The sequence below is a fragment of the Bubalus kerabau genome, chromosome 12, assembly GCF_029407905.1.
Source record: "Bubalus kerabau isolate K-KA32 ecotype Philippines breed swamp buffalo chromosome 12, PCC_UOA_SB_1v2, whole genome shotgun sequence".
NCBI classification, from domain to species: Eukaryota; Metazoa; Chordata; class Mammalia; order Artiodactyla; family Bovidae; genus Bubalus; species Bubalus kerabau.
The window spans coordinates 88,971,354-88,999,196 of NC_073635.1; the positions used below are offsets into that span (position 1 = coordinate 88,971,354).

Below are 27,843 nucleotides of genomic sequence, written 5' to 3' on the forward strand. Positions count from 1 at the left end.
CTTAAAGGCGTTCACTCTTCACCTAAACGACAGCAGACGCCAATGCCCAAATTCCTGGAGCTGGAGATGTACAGAACACTGACACCAGATCAACCTCTTCCCTGGATTCAGATATGGGAGATTAGGCCCCAGATACAACTGAACTCCACACAGCTGGCTAAAAAGTAAACGAACATTGAATGGCGTATCCTCAAATAGCCTGGCATGTGATGGGAAGGAGATGTCAAAGGCACGCCGGCGGAAAAGCTTCCCAAGTGCGGGGTGGCATATTTTTAGTGCTCGGTTAACACTGGTGGCATCAGCGGGAGGCCCAGCACAGATAAGATTGTATAATTCTCGTTTTCATCGTGTAAGGCATGGAGGCCCAGAGCCGGATTAGCTGATTCCTGCAAGTTTCTCACTGAGTCAGCATCCAAGCCAAAAATAGAAATGAGGTCAGCCTCTACCTCGGTCCGTGTTTTTTCTAGGTCACTAGAGCAAGCTGGTTCCCAGAAAATATTAAATAGCTCGCCCACAGCAAGTTAGCCCCTTTTATGTCCATTTCACAGATAAGGAAATTAGGCCCTGATGTTTCACTGACGTGTCACATGTCACCGCTGACCCGTGTGCTCCTGGGAACAGAATTCAGAAATCCGAATTCCCAAGTCCTGGCTTTTGCCACAGAACACATTCTTTCCCAAATGTCACCGGAACACTTGAGCAAGCCCCAAATCCCAGGAGTTTTGGAATTAAGAAGCTAAAGAGGAAGTGACTCCTCCATGGACATGGCTCTTGCCATCTCGCACACATTTTTTTTTTTTAAGTTTCCTAATCTTTTGTTCAGACACAAATAATCTAATATCCCACATGTTATCCTGGGCACCAGAGCAGAGCAAACAGGCAGGATAAGGATTCGAACGGCTATACAATTAGCAGTACACAGCACAATCTGCAGGCTGGCCCAATTCTTCCTCCGAGCTTTCAGCAAATCTCCACGAGGGTCACAGGGAAAGCAGAGCTGGGCAGGTGAGGCAGAGGTTCTTCCTGCCAGTCCTTTTGAAGCCAGACTCGGCAGCAGTGAGCCCTCGTGCGCTGGGGCTCACGGCTGAAGGTGCACAGTCGAAATCAGCGAGAGGCAGGACCCCTCAGTCATCTCTTTCCCGGGACGTGCTGGAGGCAGGGTCCGAGAGGACCTGGGAGCCCACGTGAGCCCCAGTCACGGCTACCACGGCAGCGAGAACTTAGTGTGGAGGACGAGACAGAGACGTGCGCACGATCCTACGCAAAATGTTTTGAGACAAAAACAGCTTTAACAGCTTTACTCCTGAATATCAGTGCAGTCTACCACACTAATTAAAAAAAAAGTTTATATACCAATCATGGGAGTGACTATCATTCTATCTTCAAATGAGGAAATTCAGAATTTGAGAAGAGAAACTAGCATGCTATAAAGAAGAAAGAATACAGCCATGGAGAATGATCTTGGTATCAAAATTAGCCATTCTAAATTAGGCATGAAATAGAGCTTCATGCATGGAACAATTTACAAATTTTTTATCATACATCATCTACAGAAGGAGATAACGCCAGTAGGAGATTTTTTAAAAATCCATAAAATGTGGGAATAGAAGAGTTTTTTAAAAATAGTATCCAATTATTTCCCTTCCTTCTAAAATACCTACAGACAAAGTTCATGATTGAAATCCAATGTTAGAATACATCATCCCCTTAAAATCTCAGTCAAACCTCCAAATATTAATAAAGCCCCCAGGATTGCGAGGCTGAAAAAGTGAGACAGTTCTAAGGATAATACAGAAAACATCATCATCAATAACAACAACAAAAAAAGCTGAAATTAACATGAAATATATCAGACTAAGCCGTCTTCAAGCATCTGACAGTCAGAGGCCCCATGACACCTGTTTCAACAGCCAACATGGGATCACTGTCTTTGAGCCGAACTCCGAATCCTTTTATCATTTTTAAAATGATATGTTCATGGATGGTCACCACGGACTGAAGGCCAAGGAAAAGTCCTGCCCGAGCCCTGGGCCCCTCTCAACGAGGGACTGACTGTGAGGGGCAGAACCGTCTACACGCGCTTGTTCACCCATCGGAAAGCAGAACACAGCCACGAAGGGTGCTGCCCGCAGAGGTCCCGCAGTGGGCGTTCATCTCTCGGAGTTAAGCACTTTACAGGCAGGGGTATTTCTCATTCACTCAGCGTTTGGCACAGCCTTGGAAAGTCGGTGAATGGATGGCGAGCTAACCAGCAGGATCACATGAACGTACGAAGAGGGAGGGCTTTATCTTCACAGCCTAAAAGCTTTAAAACAAAGTAACATGGTTGCTGGGCAGGACAGAGTCCCTGGCCTCCCTTTCCCAATTTAAAGCCCCACGGGCACCATAGAGCCTGGAACCACCACTGGCCAAAGAGGAAACAGGAGGAGAGAGCCGTGGGCGGGATGGGACACTGAGTCAGCTCTTTGGGGCCTTGAGACTTCAATGTCCAAGCAAGGCTGCGAATAATTGAGGGAACAAAAGTATGTGCGTTTGGAGCCAGCGCTCACCAAGCACTCAGAGCTGGGGAAGCGATTTCGGACCACGGGTCACAGTCAATGGGGGACTTCGGGGCTGGGCCAAAAATTCCACAAGTCCGATTCCTGGAGCCCAGCAACCATCAGACATCTGCAGGATCATTTCCTGAATGCCGATGCTGCTGGGAAAGTGGTGGGAAGGCGAGGCTGGGTGTCACGGGGTCATGGAAAAACTGCGGGACGAGGCCCCACTAAGCTTCATCACACCAGGAAGCTGGACATTATGGCAGACATCCTGCCACTGCTGCGGCGGGGAGAGAAGGAGCACACGCACGAGCAGAAGCCTGAAAGGGCCTGGTTTTCCTCAGAGGAAGACGAGAACACTGACTCTCCTCTGCACCACCAGACATACACCCGGAACCTTAAAAGAATGAATATGTCAACTCAACGCAGGCCACGTTTAGGGGAGGGAAGGATTAGGAGTCTGGCGTTAGTAGATGCAAACGACTATACAGGATGGATAAGTAACACGGTGCTACTGTACAGCCAGGGAACTGTACTCAAATCTGAAGATAAACCACAGTGGAAAAGAATATTTAAAAGCACGTGTATATATAGCGACTCAACAATATATACATAAATGAATCACCTTGCTGTACAGCAGGCATTACCACATTGTAAATCAACCACACTTCAGTTAGAAAGACTGAAAAACAGGCTGTCAGACTCTGTGACCCCATGGATATACAGTCCATGGACCTCTCCAGGCCAGAATACAGCAGTGGGTAGCCTTTCCCTTCGAGGGATCTTCCCAGCCCAGGGATCGAACCCAGGTCTCCTGCATTGCAGGCAGATTCTTTACCAGCTGAGCCACCAGGGAAGCCCAAAAACACTGGAATGGGTAGCCTATCCCTTCTCCAGGGATCTTCCCAAACCAGGAATCAATCCAGGGTCTCCCACATTGCAGGCAGATTCTTTACCAGCTGAGCTACAAGGGAAGCCCATAAAAATAGGCTACATTCCTTTAAATATAACTGAAGACAGTTTCACACGTCTTCTCTATCACTATTACTATTTCATGCATTTAACACTTAAATATTAAACTGCATGTGTGCTAAGTCACTTCAGTCGTGTCCGACTCTTTGCGACCCCATGGACTGTAGCCCGCCAGGCTCCTCTGTCCATGAGATTTTCCAGGCAGGAATACTGCAGTGGGCTGCCATTTCCTTCTCCTAATATTAAATTAGGAAAGCGTAAAATCCTCCTGCACCCAGAGCATGGCTTCATCTTGTTTGTCTTCTTCCCCAAAGTGTCATTTCTGCTCTCCAGGTTCGGTGCTCTTTCGCTTGAGACAGTCGGTAGGAGGCTCTCGGCGTAGTTGTCTCCGCTGGTCCGGAGGGGATATGCCAGGAGCTCGAGCAGTCACACACCGGGGTGGGGACATGAGTGCATTCCCCGTCTTTCCACATGCAGAGGATGACAAGAGCCAGAGAGGTGTTAAAAAGGAAAAAGGGCTCCTGCATCCATGGCCTTCACGTTCCGTGAGATCCAGCCTCTTTCCTAAGAGCCTCCTGAGCCCACTCAGTCCCTTCTCACCCTCGGGGCTGGTCTGGGCAAACAGACCCTACATGGCCCCTCATCACACGCAGCTCGACATTCCTCTCTTTGGCTACCATCAGGCTAGTGGTGACGTGCTCTCAAAGACTCTGGAAGCTGCAGATAATCGGGTTTGTATGAAAAGTGCGTTTTCCAGTAGACATGTATGGATGTGAGAGTTGGACTCTGAAGAAAGCTGAGTGCCAAAGAATTGATGCTTTTGAACTGTGGTGTTGGAGAAGTCTCTTGAGAGTCCCTTGGACTGCAAGGGGACCCAACCAGTCCTTCCTAAAGGAGATCAGTCCTGGATGTTCACTGGAAGGACTGATGCTAAAGCCAAAACTCCAATACTTTGGCCACCTGATGTGAAGAGCTGACTCATTGGAAAAGAACCTGATGCTGGGAGGGATTGGGGGCAGGAGGAGAAGGGGACGACAGAGGATGAGATGGTTGGATTGCATCACCGACTCAATAGACATGAGTTTGGGTGAACTCCAGGAGTTGGTGATGGACAGGGAGGCCTGGCGTGCTGCAGTTCATGGGGTCGCAAAGAGTCGGACACGACTGAGCGACTGAACTGAACTGAACTCATGAAAAGCGGGACAGACACAGTGCCGAGGTTCAGGAGACGGAGCTGGCTGGGGGTACAGCAAGTCGTCGGAAAGCCTTCCTCTCTCTGCTGACATGTGGACCGCAGCTCCGACGCTGGGGTCTCCGCCCCAAGACTCTTGAGCAGACACTCCCAGCCCCTGGAGCTGTGTCCATCCAATGGACAAGGGCCACCCACACCCGGCGGGTGGGTCAGCAGCTTCACGCTGCCCACTGACATGGCGCTAGCACAGAAGTCTCCCCAAGAGGCCATGTTCAAGGGTAGGTTTCTGCTGGATAAACCCCGATCTGGAAACACTATTTGAGCCCATGATGAATTCTGGCACAATTCTGGGAATTTCAACATCGCTGTGAAAGTCGGTCACTAGCGCTAAGCTCAAATCATACATAATATGAAACAAGCAGAGCAGCAATCATGGAGGAAACACATAATAAATGTTATTAATCAGTCAACATTTGCCAAGAAATAAAGCTGTAGATACTTTCTGATCTACCAAAATCTACTCTGCATGTCACGGGGTGAGAAAAAAAATGAATTATAAAGAGTTCTTCATAAAACACTTTCTAAAGAACCATTCCTCAACCCAAGAGTAACTTGAAGGAGCCCTGAGTGCCTTGTTACTATAAACAATTTAATAACTCTTCCCCAAAAGCCAGCTAAAAGCAAACTTTCCAGCTTCGCTGATCCAGTTAAAAACTTACTAAAATGACAGGCAACTTGAGGGCTGACAAATTGTTGGTGGCAAAAAACTTCAAATTTTCCAAAGGTTCTTAGGACTCATAAATAAATTTCAGAACTTCTCCGTCATAAGAGCCGAGTATCAGCGATGGTGGACAAAGATTAAAGCTGTCAGCAGTGGCGAGGGTCTTTAAAAGCAAATATTTTCTTCATTAATTTGTATCAGGCTCTTTCTGAAAAAAATCATTCTAAAACACTTCTGTTAATTCTTACTCCAAAGCAGTAATCTGCTCAAAATATTTTAAGTATAAATATTTAAAGTCATTCCCCCAAGTAGTCAGCTTCCTAAATTAGAAAGAAAAGAAAAATATTTTGATAATGTTTTTCCAAAGTCTGGTGGGTGTATTCCATCAAATCATGTGTATACATTTCCAGTTAATCTTTAATCGATAGCTTCGTCCACTTTACCATCAGACAGCAGAGTTCTGTTTCCATTACGCTTCCTCATGCTCTGTTAATACATTCAAATTTAAATGGGAAGGTTCAATGTCTTGATGAGTTTTCCTGTGGACCCCGGTCCAATAACCCTCCACTCACATCCATCATCTTCTGGGCTTCAGCCTAAGTCCAGGCTCTCAACCACCTCCCAGGCCCAAACAGTGCTCATTCCCTAACCCCCACCATCCCTTAGCATCCCAGCACATCCATGGAATCTCAGCTAAACATCCCTTCATTGAGGTTGTTGTTCAGTGGCTAAGTCGTGTCTGACTCTTTGCGACCCCATGGAATGCAGCACGCCAGGCATCCCTGTTCTTCACTATCTCCCGGAGCTTGCTCAAACTCATGTCCATTTAGTCAATGATGCCATCCAACCATCTCGACCTCTGTTGCCCCTTTCTCCTCCTGCCCTCAATCTCTCCCAGCATCAGGGTCTTTTCCAACAAGTCAGCTCTTCCCATCAGGTGGCCAAAGAACTCCTAAACACAAAGCAATTTGAAGGCAACTTTTACACCTTATCTATGACATTAAATTAAGAAACAGTAAAGGAACCATGAGTACATCATGCAAAATGCTGGGCTGGATGACTCACAAGCTGGAATCAAGATTGCCAGGAGAAGTATCAACAACCTCAGATACGCAGATGACACCACCCTAACAGCAGAAATGGAAGAGGAAATAAAGAGCCTCTTGATGAAAGTGAAAGAGGAGAGTGAAAAAGCTGGCTTTAAACCCAACATTTAAAAAGCTAAGATCGTGGCCTCCAGTCCCATTACTTCATGGCAAATGGAAGGGGAAAAACTGGAAACAGTGACAGATTTTATTTTCTTGGCTCCAAAATCACTGCAGACAGTGACTGCAGCCACGAAATTAAAAGATGCTTGCTCCCTGGAAGGAAAGCTATGACAAATCTAGACAGATATGAAAAAGCAGAGACATCAGTTTGCCAACAAAGGTCCGTAGAGTCAAAACTATGGTTTTTCTAGTAGTCATGTATGGATGTGAGAGTTGAACCATTAAGAAGGCTGAGCACTGAAAACTTGATGCTTTCAAACTGTGATTAGGTGGAGAAGACCCTTGAGAGTCCCTTGGACTGCAAGGAGATCCAACCAGTCAATCCTAAAGGAAATCAACCTGAATACTCATTGGAAGGACTGATGCTGACGCTAAAGCTCCAATACTTTGGCCACCTTATGCGAAGAAGTGACTCATTGGAAAAGACCCTGATGCTGGGAAAGATTGAAGGCAGGAGGAGAAGGGGGCAGCAGAGGACGAGATGGTGGATGGCATCACTGACTCAATACACATGAGTTTGAGCAAGCTCCAGGAAATAGTGAAGGACAGGGAGGCCTGGCATGCTGCAGTTCCCAGGATCAGGATCCCGAAGAGGTGGATATGACTTAGCGCCTGAACAAGAAAGCCCCCAAGGGCTCTGGCTTTCTGCCACTAGAGGGCGCTGTGGGTCCACACTTCCCCCATCAAAATTTCCCCCAGTAGACCCTGAAAGCATTCAGCCTTTTTTTCTTAAATATTCATTATCTTAATATACTAATGTTAAATATTTAGTGCCACTGAAGATATCAGTGCAGACACAGCTAAGAGAAATCATTTTTTATAAGCCTGCAACACAGATCACTATGGGAATGAATTTTAATTTGAATTCAAAAATGTAATTACAAAAAAAGAGTGGGTATGTATAGACGATTCACTCTGCTGAACAGCAGAAACTAACACAGCACTGGAAAGCAACTATACTTCCGTTAAAAAATGTAGCTAAAATTAAATAGAAAACTCGTAACCTGAACACTGAGCCTATTAAGTAACATAAATGCTGTGACCCTAGAAATAACGTGAATTGTGGATGTTTTACAGACTGCTTTCTGCACCCATTTTTTAAACCCAGAATCTAACAATAATACAAGGGGAATATAACAATAACACAGGGTGTGGGAGTAAATTCAGCTTTGTAAATGATTGGAAATAGTATATTTTGAAACAATTCTGCAAAACAGGTACAAATATGGTAGTAAGAGGTCTCTAAGAAACAATTTCTAAATATCCAACTGCTGGTAAAACTTACTTGAAGAGTCTTATCTGGTCCTTCTACTCTTATAGGAAATACATACTTGAGGTCATTTAACCATTCTCTTGATTTTTGTCATTTAGAAAGGGGGAAAAAAATCCAACCAGATTTTAAGAGCTCCCCAAAAGGTAATATGGGGTACTCTTGAAAATCAAAATCAGGAATGTTTCTGCCTAAACCTATTACTTCACAAGCAGTACAGACTTAAAACTTTAAAAGCAGAACAGCAGTATGGACATAAAAGGCCTGACAGCAGCTTGGAAGTTCACTGAGCTGGCGGCCCTGGGAGGCTGTGTGTGCTGTGCACTTCAGGCAGGAGGAGGCAAGATTACCTACAGCTGGGGACTGGCCTGGCACGGGCGGGCCTTGCCTCCAGTGCCCAGAGTGGCACAAAGCCACCTCGGCGGGGCCTCAGAGGGCTGAGAACCTGCCTGCAAAATTGCACCTTTACCAGCACAGGTGCCTTTTCAGTGTTTAAAAGTCCCCTGTTCTTGTGCTCACTCGCCTTTATCAAAATCCTATGTCCTAACTTACAGACTGTGGGGGGAGGAGTGAGCCTGAAGGAACACAATTGTTGCAAACAAAATAACAACGGGAGGTCAGAAGCTTTTGGAGTTTAGACAAGGAAAAATGCATCACTTTTCCCAAAAAGACACTTTGCTTTATTTTTACTACCTACAAACCAACAACCCTGAGGCCTAAAGACATGCACTGTATGTCATCACTGAATTTTAGAAATACCAATTAGTACACAATGTCTGAATAGTCCTTGGAGAGCTAAGGATGTTATTAACTTGAACTTGAAAATGAACGTGGGTGTGTGACAAGGTTCTGGAAGTGCGTGCATCCTGAACAAAATTAGGGCACATAAAAATCAGGAAATGCCACAATCTAGGTCAGGGAGGGTTTTTTTAAAAGTCTGTGCTAACAGTAAATATGAAAAATGCAAAAGGACTATTCTGACAATAACGATTATCATTACTAACATAAAAGGCATGCAAGGTATTCTTTAGGTTTAACCTTTAGAGGAACTGCCAATTGGCAATTAAGAAAAATGTCTTCTTAAAAAAACGTTCAGTGCATTTATCTATTAAAACTGGGTTTTAGAGGTACCCTACCAGGGGCATTCCCTGGGCCCCCACACCCGGCACAGAGAGCACACAGTAGGTGCTCACTAAATATTTTCATGCGTGAGTAAGGAAACACAACATGCTTAAGGTTCCAAAGAAATAATACAAGCCTACCAAGAGCATGCAGGTTTAGGAATTCCATTTCAAACCTGACTACAAAAATAGGCACCTCTGCTCCGGGTGAGTGAGCGGAGCTTTGGGGAACCCTACTTTGCAGTCTCATGGTGGACTGATGATGCTGTGTGACGAGGCAAGAACCCCAACTTGGAAGCAAAAGATTTCAGTCCTGGCTGGAGCATCGATCACGTGGACTCCCTGAAAATCCGTTTCGCCCTCTTAAGATAGGACCCTGCCTCTGCCCCTCTTTCCCATGGGATCTCATAAGAGTCAGATTTGGTTTGATGGAGTTTTCAGAGTGACCCTGCATTGCCTCAAACACTGAACAAATGTTTACAAACCGAACCCTCCTGACTGTGGTCCATTTAAACACATCCCTTTTGCTTCTGTCTTTAAGTTTCCATGTCTGTGAGGTCCATGGCGTTTCCTATATGGCCACAAAGTATTTTAAAAGAGAATGAAAATGCAGTGTTGGTCTCTTTTTTGATGCTATCGGTCATGACCCAAGAATTATCTCATTCTTGTTTTTGTGGCTAAATTTAACGTAGGAAACTCAGCATTTCTTGAGTATTTAGCAAAACATGACAGGTGTGGGAAATTCCTCCTTTATCTTATGCACAGGGTTTCTCGGTTTTTCCTTAATGAGCATGTTTGCTAGCAATTCCTTTCAAGGCCAGGGCATCGTATTTACTCTCTGGTGTCAGCCTGAGTCTTTCTGAGGCCAGCACGTCACCAGCTCATCCCACTGAGATGACAGAGGCCCCGGGACCCTCCTCTTCTGTTTATTCCGTGAGGACCTGAGAAACACGTATTCAGATGCCTCAAATGATTTCCTTTCCCTCCAACCAAGTTCCCTGTTATCACATGGCTAATAACACTTGCCCCAACATGCTGCAAGAATGTCAAGACTTCATTAATCAAGATCAGAACAGGGCCAAGGAGGTTAAGACATGACAAATCAGTTCCGCACGTAATACAACACAGCACAGGCCAAGCTTGAGGCTTCACAAAACCTATTAGCGCAGCCTCCTCAATGAGAAAGAGCCGTGCTGAGATCGATTCTAATTAATAACCGAATTTTAACCTGTTTTCAGTAAAGACCACAGTATGTTTTAAAACATATGGTGCCTTCAGGAAAGAAATGGAGCATGATGTTGAAGGCAATTTTTTGGTCAAGAATGATTTTAAAACTGAATAGTTAGGAGAGGTATCGTTATTGTCATTTAGTTGCTAAGTCGTGTCCAACTGTTTTGGGACCCCATGGACTGTAGCCCACCAGGCTCTTCTGTCCGTGGGATTTCCCAGGCAAGACTAATGGAGTGGATTGCCATTTCCTTCTCCAGAGGATCTTCCCAACCCAGGGATCGAACCCATGTCTCCTGCGTTGGCAGGGGGGTTCTATACCACCACTGAGCTACCAGGGAAGCCCCAGAAAAAGCATATGATTGCACAATCAATCCCAAATAAGGGTACATATATTAACACAACAAATAGCTCCTTCTTAAATACTTATAAAGAGCCTTCACTTTGACGCTGTTCACAAAATCAGCAGTGTGTTTTCAAAAGATAACGTGGGTGCACGTTTTTACCCAGGGGCATGGTCAAATCATTAAAAAATTTAAACGAGCAGTTTTACCATATCTATTTTTCAGAGGCGTTTAAGGTTCAATTTATATGACAGTTTCCTGTTTTGTTAATTCTAAGTTACTTAATGCCGACAGATTAAAACATTACACTCTTTGGCTAGGAGCTAAGTTGCTGAAACAGGCAAAATCACATTATAGTCTGTAAATTAGGAGATATTAATGTTCTCATAAAAAACAGAGAACAGATTATAAAGTATTAAAACTGTGTGACATTTTCCCATGTATCCTGTATTTAAATTTAACAAATCAACTTGAAGACAGATGACCCAGTGGATAAGTGTGTTAGAGAAAGACAGACAGGATGGAAAGAGGGGGAGGGGGTGCTTGAAGGTCAGACGCAACCTCCGGCCACGCCGCTTCACGTTCTGCAGCCTGGGGGTCTGTGCCATCCAGCACAGCCACAGGGGTAATTTCCCTTTGGCCACAGGAGGCTGATCAGTCAAGCACCCTGAGGTGGCCTTTCCTTCTCTCTCCTATTCCAGATATGAAATTGCCAACTTTGTAAAAATTCCTAAGCTCCCACAAGAATTCCAAGCCAGGGGGAGCCCCCCAGACATCCCGAAGAGGACAAACAGGCTTCCAAACTCAACGCTTCTCCACGGGGAGGACCAGCACCTACAGGGAGAGATGGCTGAGAAGCAACCACCTCACAGCTACTTGATGTTCCACGCCAACGGACCGCAGCTGACCACCTGGGTGCAGAATCGCAGAGGAACAAATACGACAGGGACAGGGAGCTGGCCCTACCCCCGGGGCTCGTGAAGAGCCTCGCGGAGCATGCCCGGCCTCCCGGCTCCCCCCCTCTGCCCCAGAAGCAGAGCCTAGCCTGCAGCTGACCACCTGGGTGCAGAATCGCAGAGGAACAAATACGACAGGGACAGGGAGCTGGCCCTACCCCCGGGGCTCGTGAAGAGCCTCGCGGAGCATGCCCGGCCTCCCGGCTCCCCCCCTCTGCCCCAGAAGCAGAGCCTAGCCTGGCGACCTCAGGCTCTGGGGGCACCGTTGCGGTCACCCACGGGGAAGGGGTCTGGAAAGCGGGACGAGGTGGGACGAGGTGGGACGAGGGGACAGACACCGCTCCCTGTGGCCACACGCTCACAGCTGACACCGTGCGGGTGTCCTGAGACTTTTCAAAACAGAAAAAAAGGGAGGGGAAGACCCAGGGGACTCAAGAACGGCTACCTTTCACATCAGCAGGCTGGAGAAGTGAATGAGGAAGGCGCGGGAGCCAAACGCCATGAATCACATTCCTGCCCTCTCCGCATACATCACTGAGAAAGCATTCAAGGCTGAGGACATGTCTGCCTGAAAAGTGCCAGCCCGTTAAGGCCTGACCTTCTGCGCGCAGATCAAGGGAGCCTCTGACCTTGACTGCATACCAGCAAGGCCCAGCAGCGCTCTGACTGCATACCGCAGCTCCTTCTGGTAAATTACGCTTTAGAAAGGGCAGCATGGCAAAGCGCTACGAACCCCTGGCCTCTACAGGGCAGCCCTGAAATCAGAGACAGTAGACACGTGGATTCTGAAAGTTTAAGAGCTCCGAGTCCACCTTCTCCCTGTTGGAAATTTAGATCAAAATGCCAAGACTCCTTTTCAGGTTGAAAAACCCACCCCAATCACAAGGACCCAGGTGAACACAGCCACCATGAGCCAGATCCTTAGAGGGCCAGCCCGTGAGAGGCATCAGAGAAGCTGCTCGGGACACACACCCCCGACCCACAAAAGGCTGGGCTCCCTGGGACTCTCTCTGAATCCACACTGCTCTGGGTGCCCCCCACCGACCGCTGCAGAGAGCACGGCTGCCTCTTCTCTTCAAGTTGTCTGGGCTCTAACGTCACCTTCCTGACTTGGTCCCCTGGAGTCCCTATCACATCCAGGAAGAGTCTTGGACAGCGACCTCCAACACTGCCCATGAAGAAAGAGGAAAAGACCCCCGGCTAGAAGCCCAACCAGACCACAGGGGACAGAGGGGTTGGGGGTTGGGGCGGGGGAGGGATCTAGGCAAAAAGGGTGTGTGCACATGTGTACATGCCTGTGTGGGTGTGTGTGCACGCAGGCAGGGGAGATATGGGGGGGAAGGCAGGCCTCAGAGGACGTGCAGCAGGGATGCTACAGAAGAACAGGTGCACCTGTGCAGGGGAGTGAAGGAGGCAGATGCTCAGCCTGGGGGGGGCACGTGGCCTGGGGGGCAGAGCAGGATGGGCAGAGCTCCAGAGAAGGACAGAGGAGAGCCATGTGGCCCACGCAGGGAGGCGGGTGAATGCCAGGAGCCAAGGTGGAGGAAACCAGAGCATCTTCAGAGCCCTGGGGGTGGGGACACGGCCCCCGAGACCTCAGCTCCAGTGCCCACCCCCACAGCCCCGGATCCACGGGGCCCTGGAGAAGCGAGGCGTCAGTGGGGACCCGCATCCAGCGTCTTTAAAACAGAGTATTGCTCTGCTCATGATTCCAGATGTTCTTCCGAAAGTTCCTGTTAGCTTTTCTGGAAGTCTTCCTCCAGCCGTAGATCATGTCTGCCCCAGGAGGCAGGGCGTTCCACAAGCTGTCAAGTCAGGGTCTCCTGCAAGAACGGGGCATCCGGCAGCCAGAGCGGGGAGGAGCCCGGGAGCCGAGCCACCTCCCGAGACGGGGGGTCACGGCCTCCCGGGCACACCCAGGGCCCAGCCTGTGTGGTCCAGAGTCAGACGAGGTACTAGAGCCTCCGTACTGGGACTGAGGCAGCAAACCTCGGGGGCGCCGGCTTCCGCCCGGGGAGAGACAGGGCCCAAGGCTCGCCACCCAGGGCAGCCATGGGGGGAGGATTTGAACAGCAACACCCGTGAGGAGCAGGTGGACATCTGATGGAGCAGAGACCGCGTCACTCCCGGGCCTCCTGGGTCCAGAGACAGATGGTCTGCAAACAAGGTTCATCCACGTACCTCCCGCCCTCGCGTGTGAGACGCAGAGCAGCTGGGAGAGGCCCTGCTTAGAAAAGAGAGACGACCAAGGGCCCACCCCACCCTGTAAAGACGTAAGGTCTTGATGAGGAAGCGAGAAGCCTTGAGGAGCAGTGCTATCCACGGCCTTTCCCATAGTGCCCAATCAGGGCAAACTCGATTAAAAAAACAGGCGATCAAGACCGGAGCCCAGCTCACGTGTCCTGAGCCTGCGAGCTGCACTCCACTGTCGGCTGCTGGGAAGCTCAGAGTCCCCGTCCCTGACCAGCTCGGCTCCAGCCCCCACGGGCTCACCCTCATGGCTCTGCTTTCTCTGCCCCCTCGGGGCTCACAGCAGAGCGTTCAGGGCAGGGTGACTGCTGCCGCTGCCTGTCCCTGGGGCTGGCATGTCGGTAAGGACGGGTGCCAGCCACCCCCTAGATCCATCAGCTTGCAGCCACTGATGGGCAGAACCTCAACAAGACTCCTGGAACGGAGGCGGGCGGGGGACAGGAGACGCAGGCGGCTCACTGCATCCACCGTGGACGGACTGAGCTCCTTTACTACCTCGGGAAAACCATTTCCCAGTCAAGTGTTTATCCAGATACTGCAGGCCTCAGAGCTCACACCAACCAACCGAGAGCCAGGGCTTTCTCACCTGTGATCAGTGAACCAACACAGGACGTCAGCTGCCACAATGAAACACCCACTCATGAGAAAAAAAAACTGTGGACAAGTCCTCAAACTCTAACAAAGACACGTGGGAGAGAATCCCATCTCTCATTCGTCACTAGGAGTGTCTTCCGGCTCATTGTAGGTTGGTCTACAAAGCACAACTGTATTCAGATGAAGGCAACCCGAGAGGGACTTCAAACCAGAAGGTTGTGCGGATGGCATTTCAGGGAGGAGGTGAGAACTGACAGCTGATTTCCGAGTGGAGAGACCCAGAGTCAGTTGGACTCGGGGCCAGATAAGCATGATGCTTTTTCAAAGCCACGTGGCTGTGGAGGCAGGCCACGCCACCCGTGGACAGAGTGTGCACGGGAGATGTTCACGTTTCTACGGGGCTCGTTGAAGGGAAAATAGGACCCTGTGGCGCCCGGTCCCCAGGGCCATCCGGCCCCCTTGTTTCCTCTAAGTCCTCCTTTGTTTAGTCACGCACGGCGTTGAGCCACCCCGGGAGGACGGGGCTCTGCGACGCCATTTCTGGGTGCAGTTCTCCAAGCCCAGGCAGCAGTCATCCCATGTTTCGTGCCAGACGGAACCGCATTTCACTGGCTTGTGACCTTCCACCAGCAAACAGGAGGAAAATCCACGGCACGGCTGTGCTTCGTCAGGGTCGATGCTGACTCTTTGATCTTGAATTAAAACATGCAGCATTTTGCTCCTTCTAGAAGAAAGCTAAGTTCCTGCCGACCACTGTTTGGTCAGGATCCTGTTTACAAAAAAATAGCGTTTTCTATTAAGAGTCAAGACGAGGACGGTCAGGGCCGGGCACCACTGATGAGAGTGTCCACTCACACGAGCAGTTCTGGGCTTTAAAGGACACGAGATTCCACTCAAGACCTTTAATTTTGAAATTAAAAGACGCTTACTCCTTGGAAGGAAAGTTATGACCAACCTAGATAGCATATTCAAAGCAGAGACATTACTTTGCCAACAAAGGTTCGTCTAGTCAAGACTATGGTTTTTCCAGTGGTCATGTATGGATGTGAGAGTTGGACTGTGAAGAAGGCTGAGCACTGAAGAATTGATGCTTTTGAACTGTGGTGTTGGAGAAGACTCTTGAGAGTCCCTTGGACTGCAAGGAGATCCAACCAGTCCACCCTGAAGGAGATCAGTCCTGGGATTTCTTTGGAAGAAATGATGCTGAAGCTGAAACTCCAGTACTTTGGCCACCTCATGGGAAGAGTTGACTCATTGGAAAAGACTCTGATGCTGGGAGGGATTGGGGGCAAGAGGAGAAGGGGACGACAGAAGATGAGATGGCTGGATGGCATCACTGACTCGATGGACCTGAGTCTGAGTGAACTCCGGGAGTTGGTGATGGACAGGGAGGCCTGGCGTGCTGCGATTCATGGGGTCTCAAAGAGTCGGACACGACTGAGCAACTGATCTGATCTGATTCCATCTCAACGTGGAACGAAGATCAACTCACTCTTTTGTGAAGCTGCACTGGATGAGGTCATTCCAAGTACAGTTATAGATCCATAAAGGTAGAAGTTTTATGATTAAAATCTATCTCCAGTGTAACAGGTCTCAGAAGCAGAGGGCAAAGGGGCAGACTTTAAGTAATGGAGAGAAACAGGAAAGATGAGGTGGATGCTGGGGGAGGTGTGGCTCATGGTCCCCTCCGTGGTACCCAAGAGGGACATTCTAGCGACATCCGCGCACAGGGAGATGTGTGCGTGAAGGATAAAAGAAAACCACTAAGCATGGATCTGCTCTTAATGGCTTCCCCACAGCATAGGGTTGATACTTCACTCTTGATTCAGGCATAGTTTTTTAAAATCCGCCCCCCCCCTTTTTTTTTTAAACAAGGAACCATCAAGAAGACAAAAGTAGGTGAATGTGGAAACCCACACTGATTCTCACGATGACTCTGCCAGATGATGATTCATGTCCAATATGTGGAAATAGGAAATAGGAGACATCTGGAAAAAATCTTGGCATTGCAAGACACCAGGGAAAACATGGAAAAGGAAAGAGTCTGCATTAACCCATCTACCCAGCACACAGGAAGAGAAGTGAGCCGTCAGAGCCAGGGGTGGACGCTTTGACCCCAAGGCGATTAAAGTGGGCACTTGGGGTGTTGAAATCCATCGTGTGGCAGAAATAAAGCGATTCTGCTCATAAGTTCCCCTTTAAAAATACCTCGAATAAGGTAAGTTGACTTGGGGAGGAGAAGAATTTGGACACTGCTTGTAATTATATGGGTGTCAGGAAAAGCAGTTAACAGGAAAAACCTATAGAGGTACTTGAAACGTAAGGAGGGTGAATAACAGGAGAGTTGGTTCCCCTAATGAGTCTGGAAATGGATGATAAAAATACAGTGTTGACTAGAAATTGGATGGCTGTTCCAGACAGACCTCCCAAGTGAGAACATCTCATTTTTCCTCCACCAAGACCATCCAAAAGCTACAAACAGGCTTCCCAACAATGGTGCTGTGATTCCGCAAGCATCCGACATCTCTCTGATTCAGGTGCTGGGAGCTACAAACAGGCTTCCCAACAATGGTGCTGTGATTCCGCAAACATCTGACATCTCTCTGATTCAGGTGCTGGGACAGCTGCTGTCTTGATGGAACGGTCCTTCTCTGTGAACCGACAAGTCCTCAGCTTGCCTGCGTCTTCGGTTTGAGAATCCAGCCCCCAAATGCACCAGCGAGCAAGCTCATCGCCACATTTACCCCAACTTCAAATTTCAGCTACTGCTAAGATGATGTACATACATGACATTTTAAATGTCCCAAGTGATTTTTAGGTACCATACCTTTCCCTTGATCCTTACAGCAAAACTAGGAAATGGTAGGTCGTACGTCATTTCCCTTTTTCTCAGGAGAATTTGGTCAAATGACTTGGTGGAACACACACGAGAACCCAGGCTCTTAGCCTACCAAGCATCCTTTCGTAACGGCTGCTCCTTGATTTGAGAAACAGAGCGGTCTGTAATCAAGTGAGTTTGGAAAACCGCAAGGGATAAGCCACCCCTGAAGGTTCCAAAGCTGTAACGAAAGGTTCTGAGATGTCCTGGGCTGCAGCTCGTGCCCCCAGACTTATCTGTCCCCCTAGTGACAGCGGAGGACCCCTTGGCATTCCATTCCAGAGGCCACAGCAAGAGCGTCCTCCAGGTGGACTGAGGACCACATCTGCGGAAAGGCTGAAGTGGCCGCCACTGCCCTTTGGGAAATGCTCAAAGCATCTATAAAAACAGAGGTTTCCAACCAGTCTCACAAACAATACAAGTAATTACAAATACACTAAACAAATCTTAATTTTATTAAATAAATCTCCTATGTTACAGTAAGTTGTGCTCTTTTGGCATTTATACTTCATGTCTTAGAAGCAAGAAAATGAAATTTCTTTTTAATCTAATATACTAGATTTTGAAATCCTCACTAATTCATATGTGGTATGGTGCCTCCCACAGAGTTAGTGCTTAATTAATAAATTAGTGTTTTTATTAATAATTCATTGAGCCCAGATCAGTTAATTTACCCAAAGTTCCAAAGAGTTTACACAAAGATATTCATTTTCATTTACTTAAGTAAAAAATAAAATATCTGGGAAGAAACATGATGCCTTTAATATTTGGAACAGTGGTTAAATTTCATTTATGGGAAAGAAATTTTCTATGTTCTAATAAAAATTAATAGAAAGATAAGCTTATTTTTCAACAATCTTTGAGGTCTCAAATCTATGCTACAGAGAACTAAGAATAATAAGAAATGAAAAGAGAATAACCAATTGATATATAAAGCATAACATACAAAGCAGTGTCTTCAATTCCCATGTATAAAGTAAAAGAAAGATCGACGAAAATAAAGATACAAAATAAAATTTAAAAAAAAACCTTAATGATATAAAAAAAAAGAAAATAAAGATACATATAAATTGAAGACTAATGAATTCTCAAAAAATGGCAATGAAATATAGTCCTTGTCTCAGAAAGGGAATTTACCAAAGATTTAATGACAACTAAGAAAGTCTATGTTTGCAATCTTGGGGTAAGAACGATCCTTTATATTAAATGTTAACATTGGCTCCTAACGCCTTTTTGGAGAAGGCGATGGCGACCTGTGGCAGTGAGCAAGAACCCTGGAGCGGGCTGCCACGTCCCCCTCCAGGGTACCTTCCCGACCCAGGGATCAAACCCATGGCCCCTGCACTGGCAGGCGGATTCTTCACCACTGAGCCACCAGGGAAGCCCTGAGGTACGGTTAGACTTACAGAATTCCTTACACATACTTTCTCTTATTTAGTGTGTCCTGGAGGAAAAGACACTCAGGATACTTGCTCTGTGTCTCCAAGAGTAACCTTCGAGAAAGGCCTGCCGACTGATTCATCCCTGGTCTACTGCACGGAGCCCGCAGGGAGGAAAGACAAGACGCACTTCCCAGGTGCAGGCAGGCTGACCATCGGGGCCACGACCCCCATCTCTGTGTCCAGAATGCATGAGAACTAGGGCCAGATTCGCCTCTTGGGAGACCAAGGCGTCATGCCCGGCTTGTAACAAAGATGACTCCTTGTAAACCAGAGTGACGAATTTCCTAGAGGGCAAAGAATATGCCAGGATTTCCTGCAGGAAGGGGCCAGGGAGGCCCCATCCTCACCATGTAGGGACAATGGCATCTCCTGACTCGGGGTTAAGAGGCTCACTTTGCTGCCCTCGCCTCTAGGTTTTATTCTGAATGCTGTGTGGAATAGACACCCTCCAAAGGTGATGTGATCCTGGTTTCTCGGGCTGGACTGCACCTAAGCTGCCTCAGGTTGGGGTGGGGCTCGGACTCAGGCAGACAAGGTGGCTCCCTGTGGTTATTTGTCTATGAACAGGAGCCGGGAGATCTGCCCACGGCCCCAAATCACCAGGTCCATTTCTTTGTGGTCCTCAGCAATCTGCTTCATCACCACCCATTTACAGAGAGGCTTCAGAAGGTCTGCTTTCCTTGGCAGGCGGCCAGTGGAGCAGCATGCAGACCACGGATCCAGCCTTAGAGCAACAGGATCGTGGTCAACACTCCAGAATATTCTGAACCACGAGGTCCTCTTGTTGGGCCCTCGCAGGTCAGGATCGTCTTACCTTGAAGAATGGAAATTGATTCATGCTCTGATTAGCACTTGGATCCTATCGCCTGCATCCTACTCCCTAGAAGAGACTAGGCTAGCTCAGGGGCTTTCAGTTCAGGCTGAGTTTGCACAAAGGTCCGTCTAGTCAAGGCGATGGTTTTCCCGGTAGTCAGGTATGGATGTGAGAGTTAGACTGTGAAGAAAGCTGAGCTCTGAAGAATTGATGCTTTTGAACTGTGGTGTTGGAGAAGACTCTTGAGAGTCCCCTGGGCAGCAAAGAGATCCAACCAGTCCATCTTCAAGGAAATCAGTCCTGACTATTCAGAAGGACTGATGCTGAAGCTGAAGCTCCAATACTTTGGCCACCTGATGAGAAGAACTGACTCAGAGGATGAGATGGTTGGATGGTATCACCAACTCAATGGACATGAGTTTGAGCAACCTCCTGGAGTTGGTGATGGACAGGGAGGCCTGGCATGCTGCAGTCCATGGGGTCGCAAAGAGTCAGACACGACTGAGTGACTGAACTGAACTGGGCTCCTTCCCCACGTTGCTGGCAAGGACCTGGGTACCAGCAGGTTAAAGTGTCCTGAGAAGCTATGAGATGACCACCCTGTTCTCATCACTCCTCAGAAATATGACACTTCTGCCTAATTAAGACTCTCTGTGCTCCCCAAGACTGTGGCCTGGGGAAGTCCCTGTCAATGTCCCTCTATTAGGAGCCATCCATCCTTTGCCAAGGTCATGTTCATCAGCAGGCCATGGGGGCTACTTTCTCTGATCAGTGCAGTTAAACTCTGCACATGACTTGAGGCAGACGCGTGACAGAGGACCCTGCTCCATGTCCCGGTGAGTCTGGAGCATCAGTGAGGCCACAACACACCTGAATCCTGCTTCATCCAGGAAGCCGTCCCTTTATTCACGGTCCTAGGCTGCTGGGATCACTCCCTTCTCAGGACAACGAGAGTATTTGCTTTCTCTGCTGTTTCTCCTGCAATGTGATCACTTACTCTTCAATTGTTATTTATTTCACATGTATATCTCCCACCTCTCTAGTTAACTTGAGGCTTCCAGTTTGGGACTCTGCAGGATAGGATGATAGCTTTACATAAATGTTGGCTCCTCTGGCTAAAACATTTGTAAGACTTCTTGTGCAAACTCTGTTCTTTTTGCAAAGTAGAAATAGTTAATTTCCAAGACCAAGGGAGTCACTCCTGGGACAATGTTGCCTCTTCCAATACCTCGAATAGTTGAGAAAATCAGGTTATGGAGCAAAGGAAGAGCTTAACTTTTGGCTTGTACTGAGGAGGCAAGCATTCAAAACCCTAATCAGTTTAAGGAGATAAAATTCCCACACTGCGGAGGCCTCTGGAAAGACACGAAGTCACCGTGTACTAACCCAGATTAATTACCCAGAGAAAACATCTGGGCGCCGGGAAAACAAACAAGTCAGCAAAGACTGACATCTGTGACAAGCTCATGAATCTAAGCGCCGAGCTCGGAACAAGCTCCCTAGCACTACACTGATACCTGTGAGATTAGAAAACAGTGACCTAAGGCATCAATATCTGCTGATGAAATCTGGAGGATATCAGACATTCTGTCAAGGAATCTCATCTCCATGGAACTCAGGACTTTGCCAAAAGAGATTTTGGTGATTTACACTGGACATATTCCAATTTCCATTGGTGGATTCTCAATAACCAATATGTTCAAGAGTCCCTCAAGGGGGCATGTCTCCGAAACAATGAGCTGACGCTCCGTCCCATTTAGGTAACGTTTACTCCCCCCGATAATGTGACGTTTTTCATCCTATTTTCAAAAACACCTCAAAAGTCCTTTAACTTGTAGACACTGGAGAACAGCAACACAACCCCTATGAGAACTGAAAACATGCTTTGGTAGCTCAAAAGCAGGTCTGTGGGTTGAAGCGCTCGAGGCAAATTCTGTGATGCTCAAGCCTTTGTTCATTTTGCATTTACACCCGATCTGCACATATAGGCGCGGCACTGAGAACAGCGGTGGGAGATGAGGAAGACCAATTTCTCTTGCTGACGTGCCAGCCAAGAATACATTTCTTTGTTATCTGACCTTTGGATGAGAGAAATGGAACCAGATCTGAAGGTCCGGCTCAGGCAGGCTCTGGGTGTTTCCCATCGTTAAACTGATTATTTTAACATCACGTCCAAGACAATAAGTGGAAGTTTAAAATTTCCTCTTTCAGTGGGAGGAAGGCCCTCTTCCCGGCTCATGCTATGTGAACCATGGGACCTGAAATATTTATACTCAAGGGGAGAAAAGACAGAGCTCCGCTTTCTGTTTAAAGGATATAATCCTAAATCAGTTAGCTGTTCCCCTAAATCTCAAGAGGCCGTCTGAATCCATTCAGTCCTCACAGCCTTTTAAAACACAAATTCAGGATGGTTTAACCCACTGCTTGCCAGTATTTTATTTAAACAGACTTTATTGAATCATAATAATAAGGTATAAAACCCAAAGTGGACAGTGGAGGAGCCTGTTGAAGGAGCATGCGCAGACCAGGAAGGATCATGGCGACCCTGTGACCTTCCCACCTTGACCTTCCCATGCCCGAGTGGAAGGCGGGCCTACGGTGTGTGTTCCTGGGCCCAGAGACGCACAGACCGGGCCTCCGCTGATGCACTGGCCAAAGCAAAGGCTTCCACGTGCTCGGGTTTGAAAAGAAACACCCACAGCCCCTTTCCTCATCGGGGTGGGTGTCAGACACCCCGAGACGTGACCTGCCTTCTCTGAAGGTGCTTTCACCAGCTCTGAACTGACGAGGGCCAGGCCCCTGTCAAGTCAGGAAGAAGTCGGCCAAACATATTTGGAAAGCTGCACCTGGATGAATCTACTTCCTCATATATAATGAATATAAAGACTCTACTTCCTCATATTAAAGGGGAGATCTGGGGCTAAAAGTAAAATGAATCAGGCTAGAAAAGTAAAACCAGAATAGTGTCTGAAAAGCACCAGAGCCTGAGTGAATGCCGCCGGAGGGTGCAGTCGATGGTGGAGAATGAGACCAAGAAAGCAGGTGGAAAAGACACGTTTTCTTTATAAGCAAGAAACACCAACTCTCCCTCCCCTCCCCCAATTTTGATGCTCTAAGTTACAAGAAAACCATAGTGATGTTGATAAAAGTCTCCAGTTCCTATTTGTTGAAAGTTCCACTTTGTATAGTTTGAAGGATTTCTTTGTTAGTTCAGCATGCTTACAATTCAAGTTAGACACACACACAAAAAGAGTCTTTGTGACACGAACATCTTGCCGTTACTCTCGAGGATGCAATCTGGAACTAGCTAGAGACACTTCCCGAGTAAGAAAACAGCGCGAGAAGAGGGATTACAGAGAGTAAAGCGGGTGCCGAGTGTGGATGCTGGAGGACAGGAAAACGCTTCCACAGACTTCACTGATTCAAAGCCTGTCCAGGTAATAGCGGAGGCACCAACCGTCTACAGACTTTTAAAAAGGGTGATGCTGGTACATCAGCAAACAGCTGAAAAGAAACGGAACAACTTTCTGTAAAGTAGAACCTGCTGGATTTCAGAAGTGTGAGTCTGTGATTCAGGGAGCCCTGGCAGACCAGAAGGGATGGCTTGCCCGAACGATACCCCCAGCTCCCAGAAAGTGGGAAGAGGACCAGGGGTCTCCGCCTCCCTTCCGCGTGGCCCCAGCTGCTGTGGCCCAGCGGCCAGGTTTTCCCATGGCCCCACCCCGTTTCCATGGTGACCCCACACAGAGCCCGGATACTGCCCTGTCCTGGGGTGAAAACCCTCTCTCCAAACAACTGAAATGCACAGACCCAACCTGCCTTCAGGAGAAAATGATCTTCATACAGATCTGCGATTCTTCAAGTGAGAGAGAGGGCAGAGTACTGCTTAGAAAAAAAAAATTATAATTGTACATTTGGGAAACGATAAATAGTTACTGTTTCTGTAAATAAATCTAGACAAGTATGTTACGAATGTAAAACTGTTTAAAAATTCTTATTTGAATAGAAGGCTCTCAAGTTCAAGAGAAACTTTTGTTTTTTGTGGGGTTTTTTTTCAGGAAAAAAAAAGCTAAGTTTAGTCTTTGTGCACTAATTCCAAAGAATGCGATTGACTCAACGGATTTTCTGCCAATACACTTGTTCCTTCTAGAGTCAAAAAAGGAAAGAAACCAAATCGCTTTTTTAGCGTTAACTGCCACCAATAATTACCAGCTTTGGGGAGGAGCAGTCAGGATGCCTCAAAAATATTGTTGAGCCTGGTTTTGTTTGATTTGTATTGCTCTGGGGAAATGCCTGAAATGGTAAAAAGCTTCAGCATGACTTGCTGGTTATTCGGTTGCTCTAAAGTAATGACTTCCACAGCGATGGCGACCCGAGGCATCGCCGCCCTGGGAGGGCTACTCACCTTCTGTCCCTTCACGCCATGGCAGTCGCACTTCCCGCAGCCGGAGCCGGCACACCCACCCTGGAAGGAAGAGAAAACAGCTTTAGACAGGAGAACAGGACGTCCAGGTTTCAACTGAAATGCTTTTGGCATCTTCGCTATTTATGGGAAAAGCCCTACCCGGGTACCACCAGCCCCATCTTAACACACACACTCTGTGGCCTTGTCCTAGGGGGACAAGTCCTTCTGCACTTGCTCAGAAGTCCATCTCTGGCCCTGGCAGACAGAACAGCAGGCCCCGAGTGGAACACATCACAGCATCACTCCGTCCAAAGAGGGGGCGCTGTCACTGACACTCTGCGGCGTGGACTGTCTCCACTTCCCAAGGCTCAGCAGGGCACCACCGCTACTTGCAAAGGCCCTTCTGATGCGGGACTTTCAGTGCTCAGACCACAGGGACCTGGCGGTGGGGAGGGGCCCACGCCTCGCCCCTCACATCCCCAGGACACAATGACACGCAAAACACGCAAAAAGGAAACAAACAGGCCCAAAGCCTGAATAACAGAATGTTAATTCAATTCAATCAGGACGATTCAATAGAAGAACACTCCACAACAAAATGCTCCTGTGATTCATTTCTAACGTTAAATTAAAATCAAAATGCACGATAAAGAATTCAAGTGGGTAAGACGAGCTGGAGAAGAAGGGAACCAGCGTGTTCAAATGCCCACCAAATGCAACAATCAACCAGCTGCCTCTTATCTAACAAGACGCATATTACCATTCCCACTTTACAGACGTGAACTCTGAGTTAGGAGATTTAATATAACACGCCAGGACAAGGTTGAGATGAATTCAATTCAATTACCATCATGGAAAACTGCCAACACATCAGAAGACAAACAGACGATGGTGCTCAATACATTTGCAATTTCTTTAGAAGAATCCAAATTCTAAGCCAGAATAGACATAGATATTGTGGACAGAATGGAAGAGGGTGTGACAGGTAGAATTTAGCTAACGAGCTTTACTAGCAGCTCGATATTAAGCCTGAGATCAAGTGCACACCTAAATGCTGCTCCTGGCAACATAGCTTCTGGAAAATAAAACCATATTGTTAACAGTATTGTGATTACATAAAGTCCGTTTTCTAAAAACAATGTGCTCATCTTGGTTCCAATGCCTTGGAAATCTTCTTCATAAAACAACTACATCTGGAGATATTTATTTTATAAAATGAAATCTGAACAAGTGCCTCCAAGACAGTAAGCTGTTCTTAATTTTATATTTTGGAAATGGGGACAACTGACAACAGTCCAAACAGACTCCAGACACTACAGATCTATTCCCCTCCCTGATTCATCTTTCAGGCAATTTGTTCAGCACGCACTCTCATAACCTCCTACAGTGTAAATCAATCCATGCACACAGTTTTGCTTCAGAAGCTGGGTTTGGGTGACCACTTAGAGCTGTCCAAAGAGATGAGGCTAAAACCTGAAACCTGTGCTCCAGAAATTCATCCAAAATGCACAAACATTAAAGAACCAACAGACTGCAGAAAGAGCCTCCTCAACCATCCCCAAGAAAGGGCTCACTGCTCCAACCCAGTGCCCATGACATGTGGACTACATGCCTCTGTTGTGACGTGCTGATGCTGAAGCCTCAGTACTCTGGCCACATGATGCAAGAGCCATCTCACTGGAAAAGACCCTGATGCTGGAAAAGATTGAGGGCAGGAGGAGAAGGGGGCGACAGAGGATGAGATGGCTGGATGGCATCACTGACTCAATGGACAGGAGTCTGACCAAACTCTGGGAGCTAGTGGAGGACAGGGAAGCCTGGCGTGCTGTAGTCCACGGGGTCCCAAAGGGTGGGATACGACCTAGTGACTGAACGACACTGCGACATTTATCACGCGTGTCTCACAGTCCTTGGCGTGTGTGTCTGCAGGACCCCGAGAGTACTTGGAGGGCAGCCCCGGAGCGCCACACCCAGCCTGATACAGTCCATATTTCACCTGCGACCACGTCAGCTGTAAAACCCACCGCTGACTGAACCACAACACGCCGTCAACCGTTCGATCTGCGCCAACCCCAGAGGTGTGTAAACACGAACACACAGGCACCTGAGGGCTGATGAGACAGAGCAGCAGGCGTCTGTCGCTGTTGTTTTGATGGCGGTGGCAGTGATGCTGGCGTCCATTGAATCAACCTCAAATAACAACCTTAGACAACAACCCAGCAACGCTGGTGTGTCAGCCCACAATGCAGGGACAGCACTGTGAGAAACCGCTGCAAACAGGAACTCGGCGGTGAGTGGGGGACCACTCCAGATGCCCAGACAGCCAGGGAGAGCGGAGGTTCTCAGGGGCCCCCGGCACAGCGCGAAGCTGCTAGGTTAGCCCCCAGCCAGGTAAGCTCAACGGGTGAGGCAGCCCCGAGTCACCTGGGCTCCAGGTGGCTCCTCTCTGCGACGTCTCATCCCCACCATGTCCCTGCCTCTGAGCTGGGTTCAGAAACCCACACTTGCTCCTTGAACTCTGCTCAGTTACCCAGAAGGAGACCAGAAGGAGAAGCCAATCAGGTTAACACCCATGGACTTAGGACCTGTCCACCCACAGCCCAGGTTCACCGGGGTCGGTGGGTGGTGGGCAACGGCAGCTCAGGCGGGGTGGGTTTTCCTAACCACAGTTCGACACAGCGTCTTCAAAACCAGACCTTAGTCACCCAAGTTGAAAATGGCCATTTGGTGATTCTGAGGTTTCCTCTTCTGAAAGGCTGATTAAAATCTCAGAAGCTTATCTTTATTCAATTTGAGGAAGGTTATAAAAGTGAGTTTCCTGGAACTGTTCCCTTAAGCTATCAGCAAATGCCTTAATTGTAGGGGACCCCAGATAAGAGGTTAGAGGGCCCCCATGGTGGATGCTGAGGTCAAGCTGTTTTTTGAGCTTTTGCTACAGAAACACACCCGCAAATTTCCCTTGAACAATACTCCAGGTCATGACAACTATTGGATGAAATCAGAGATGAGAAAAAGAACTAAAGTCTTATTATAGCCCTCTTACAGAAATAAAGGACCTTCACCCTGCTCCCACCAGCTTACATCAAGCAAAAAGAAAATTTCTCAATCCCAGACAAAAGATATTCCTGTCTCCTTATCTGCTTTATTCACGTAGGAAATTTTATTACCACTTCTGGCCCTAGAAGACAATCCTGAAGCATTGATAATTCAAAGAACATCTAAACAATGGTCTAAACGATGGGCAACTTTTCAGAACAAAAGACATTTTTAGACCATGATTTTTGCTTCACAATCTGGGTGGCCTAGCATTTTATGCAAAATGGCTCTGTTTAAAAAAAAAAAAAAAAAAAAACCCTAATTTTTAGAATAACAAACAAAAATCATGAGAGACACATTTACTTTGCTAAATAAAATCCACTTTGAAATACTGTTATTCTGGCCCACACAATGACTGATGCTGTATCTCACCCTGGCATGTAGAGTCATTCAGCTGTGACTCGAGGGTGCCTAGCTGAAAAGCGCATCAGTGATGCTCCGAGCGTCCCTTCGATCTGCCTGATTCTGAAATAGCTCATTAAGTAAAAGCCTGCAGTAGTGGGAGTCTCAACCCTCCATCCTGAACCGCTGTGCAAAAGGGCGAACAAGAAAACGGCATGAGTTACTCAGAGTCACGATTTCACTGGGGACTTGACATGTAAAGCCCATGTCACAAGCTTCAGGACTTCCTGGAGAATTACATTCCGCATCTGGACCTCTCCACAGAATCAAAAGAGACGGCCCCACTGGCTCCAGCAGCCATACCCCGTCCCCCCCACCCCTCCACCCCCCACCGGCTCCAGCGGCTCCCTT

General features: G+C 47.7%; 1 protein-coding gene across 1 annotated transcript in view; it reads right to left on the minus strand.

Moving 5' to 3' along the window:
* COL4A1 (collagen type IV alpha 1 chain) overlaps positions 1-27,843 on the minus strand; it is a 142,217-nt gene that overhangs the window by 63,235 nt on the left and 51,139 nt on the right. The window contains exon 2 of the mRNA XM_055543012.1: positions 23,995-24,054. Coding sequence (XP_055398987.1) covers positions 23,995-24,054 — 60 coding nt within the window. The remainder of the gene's footprint in view (positions 1-23,994; positions 24,055-27,843) is intronic.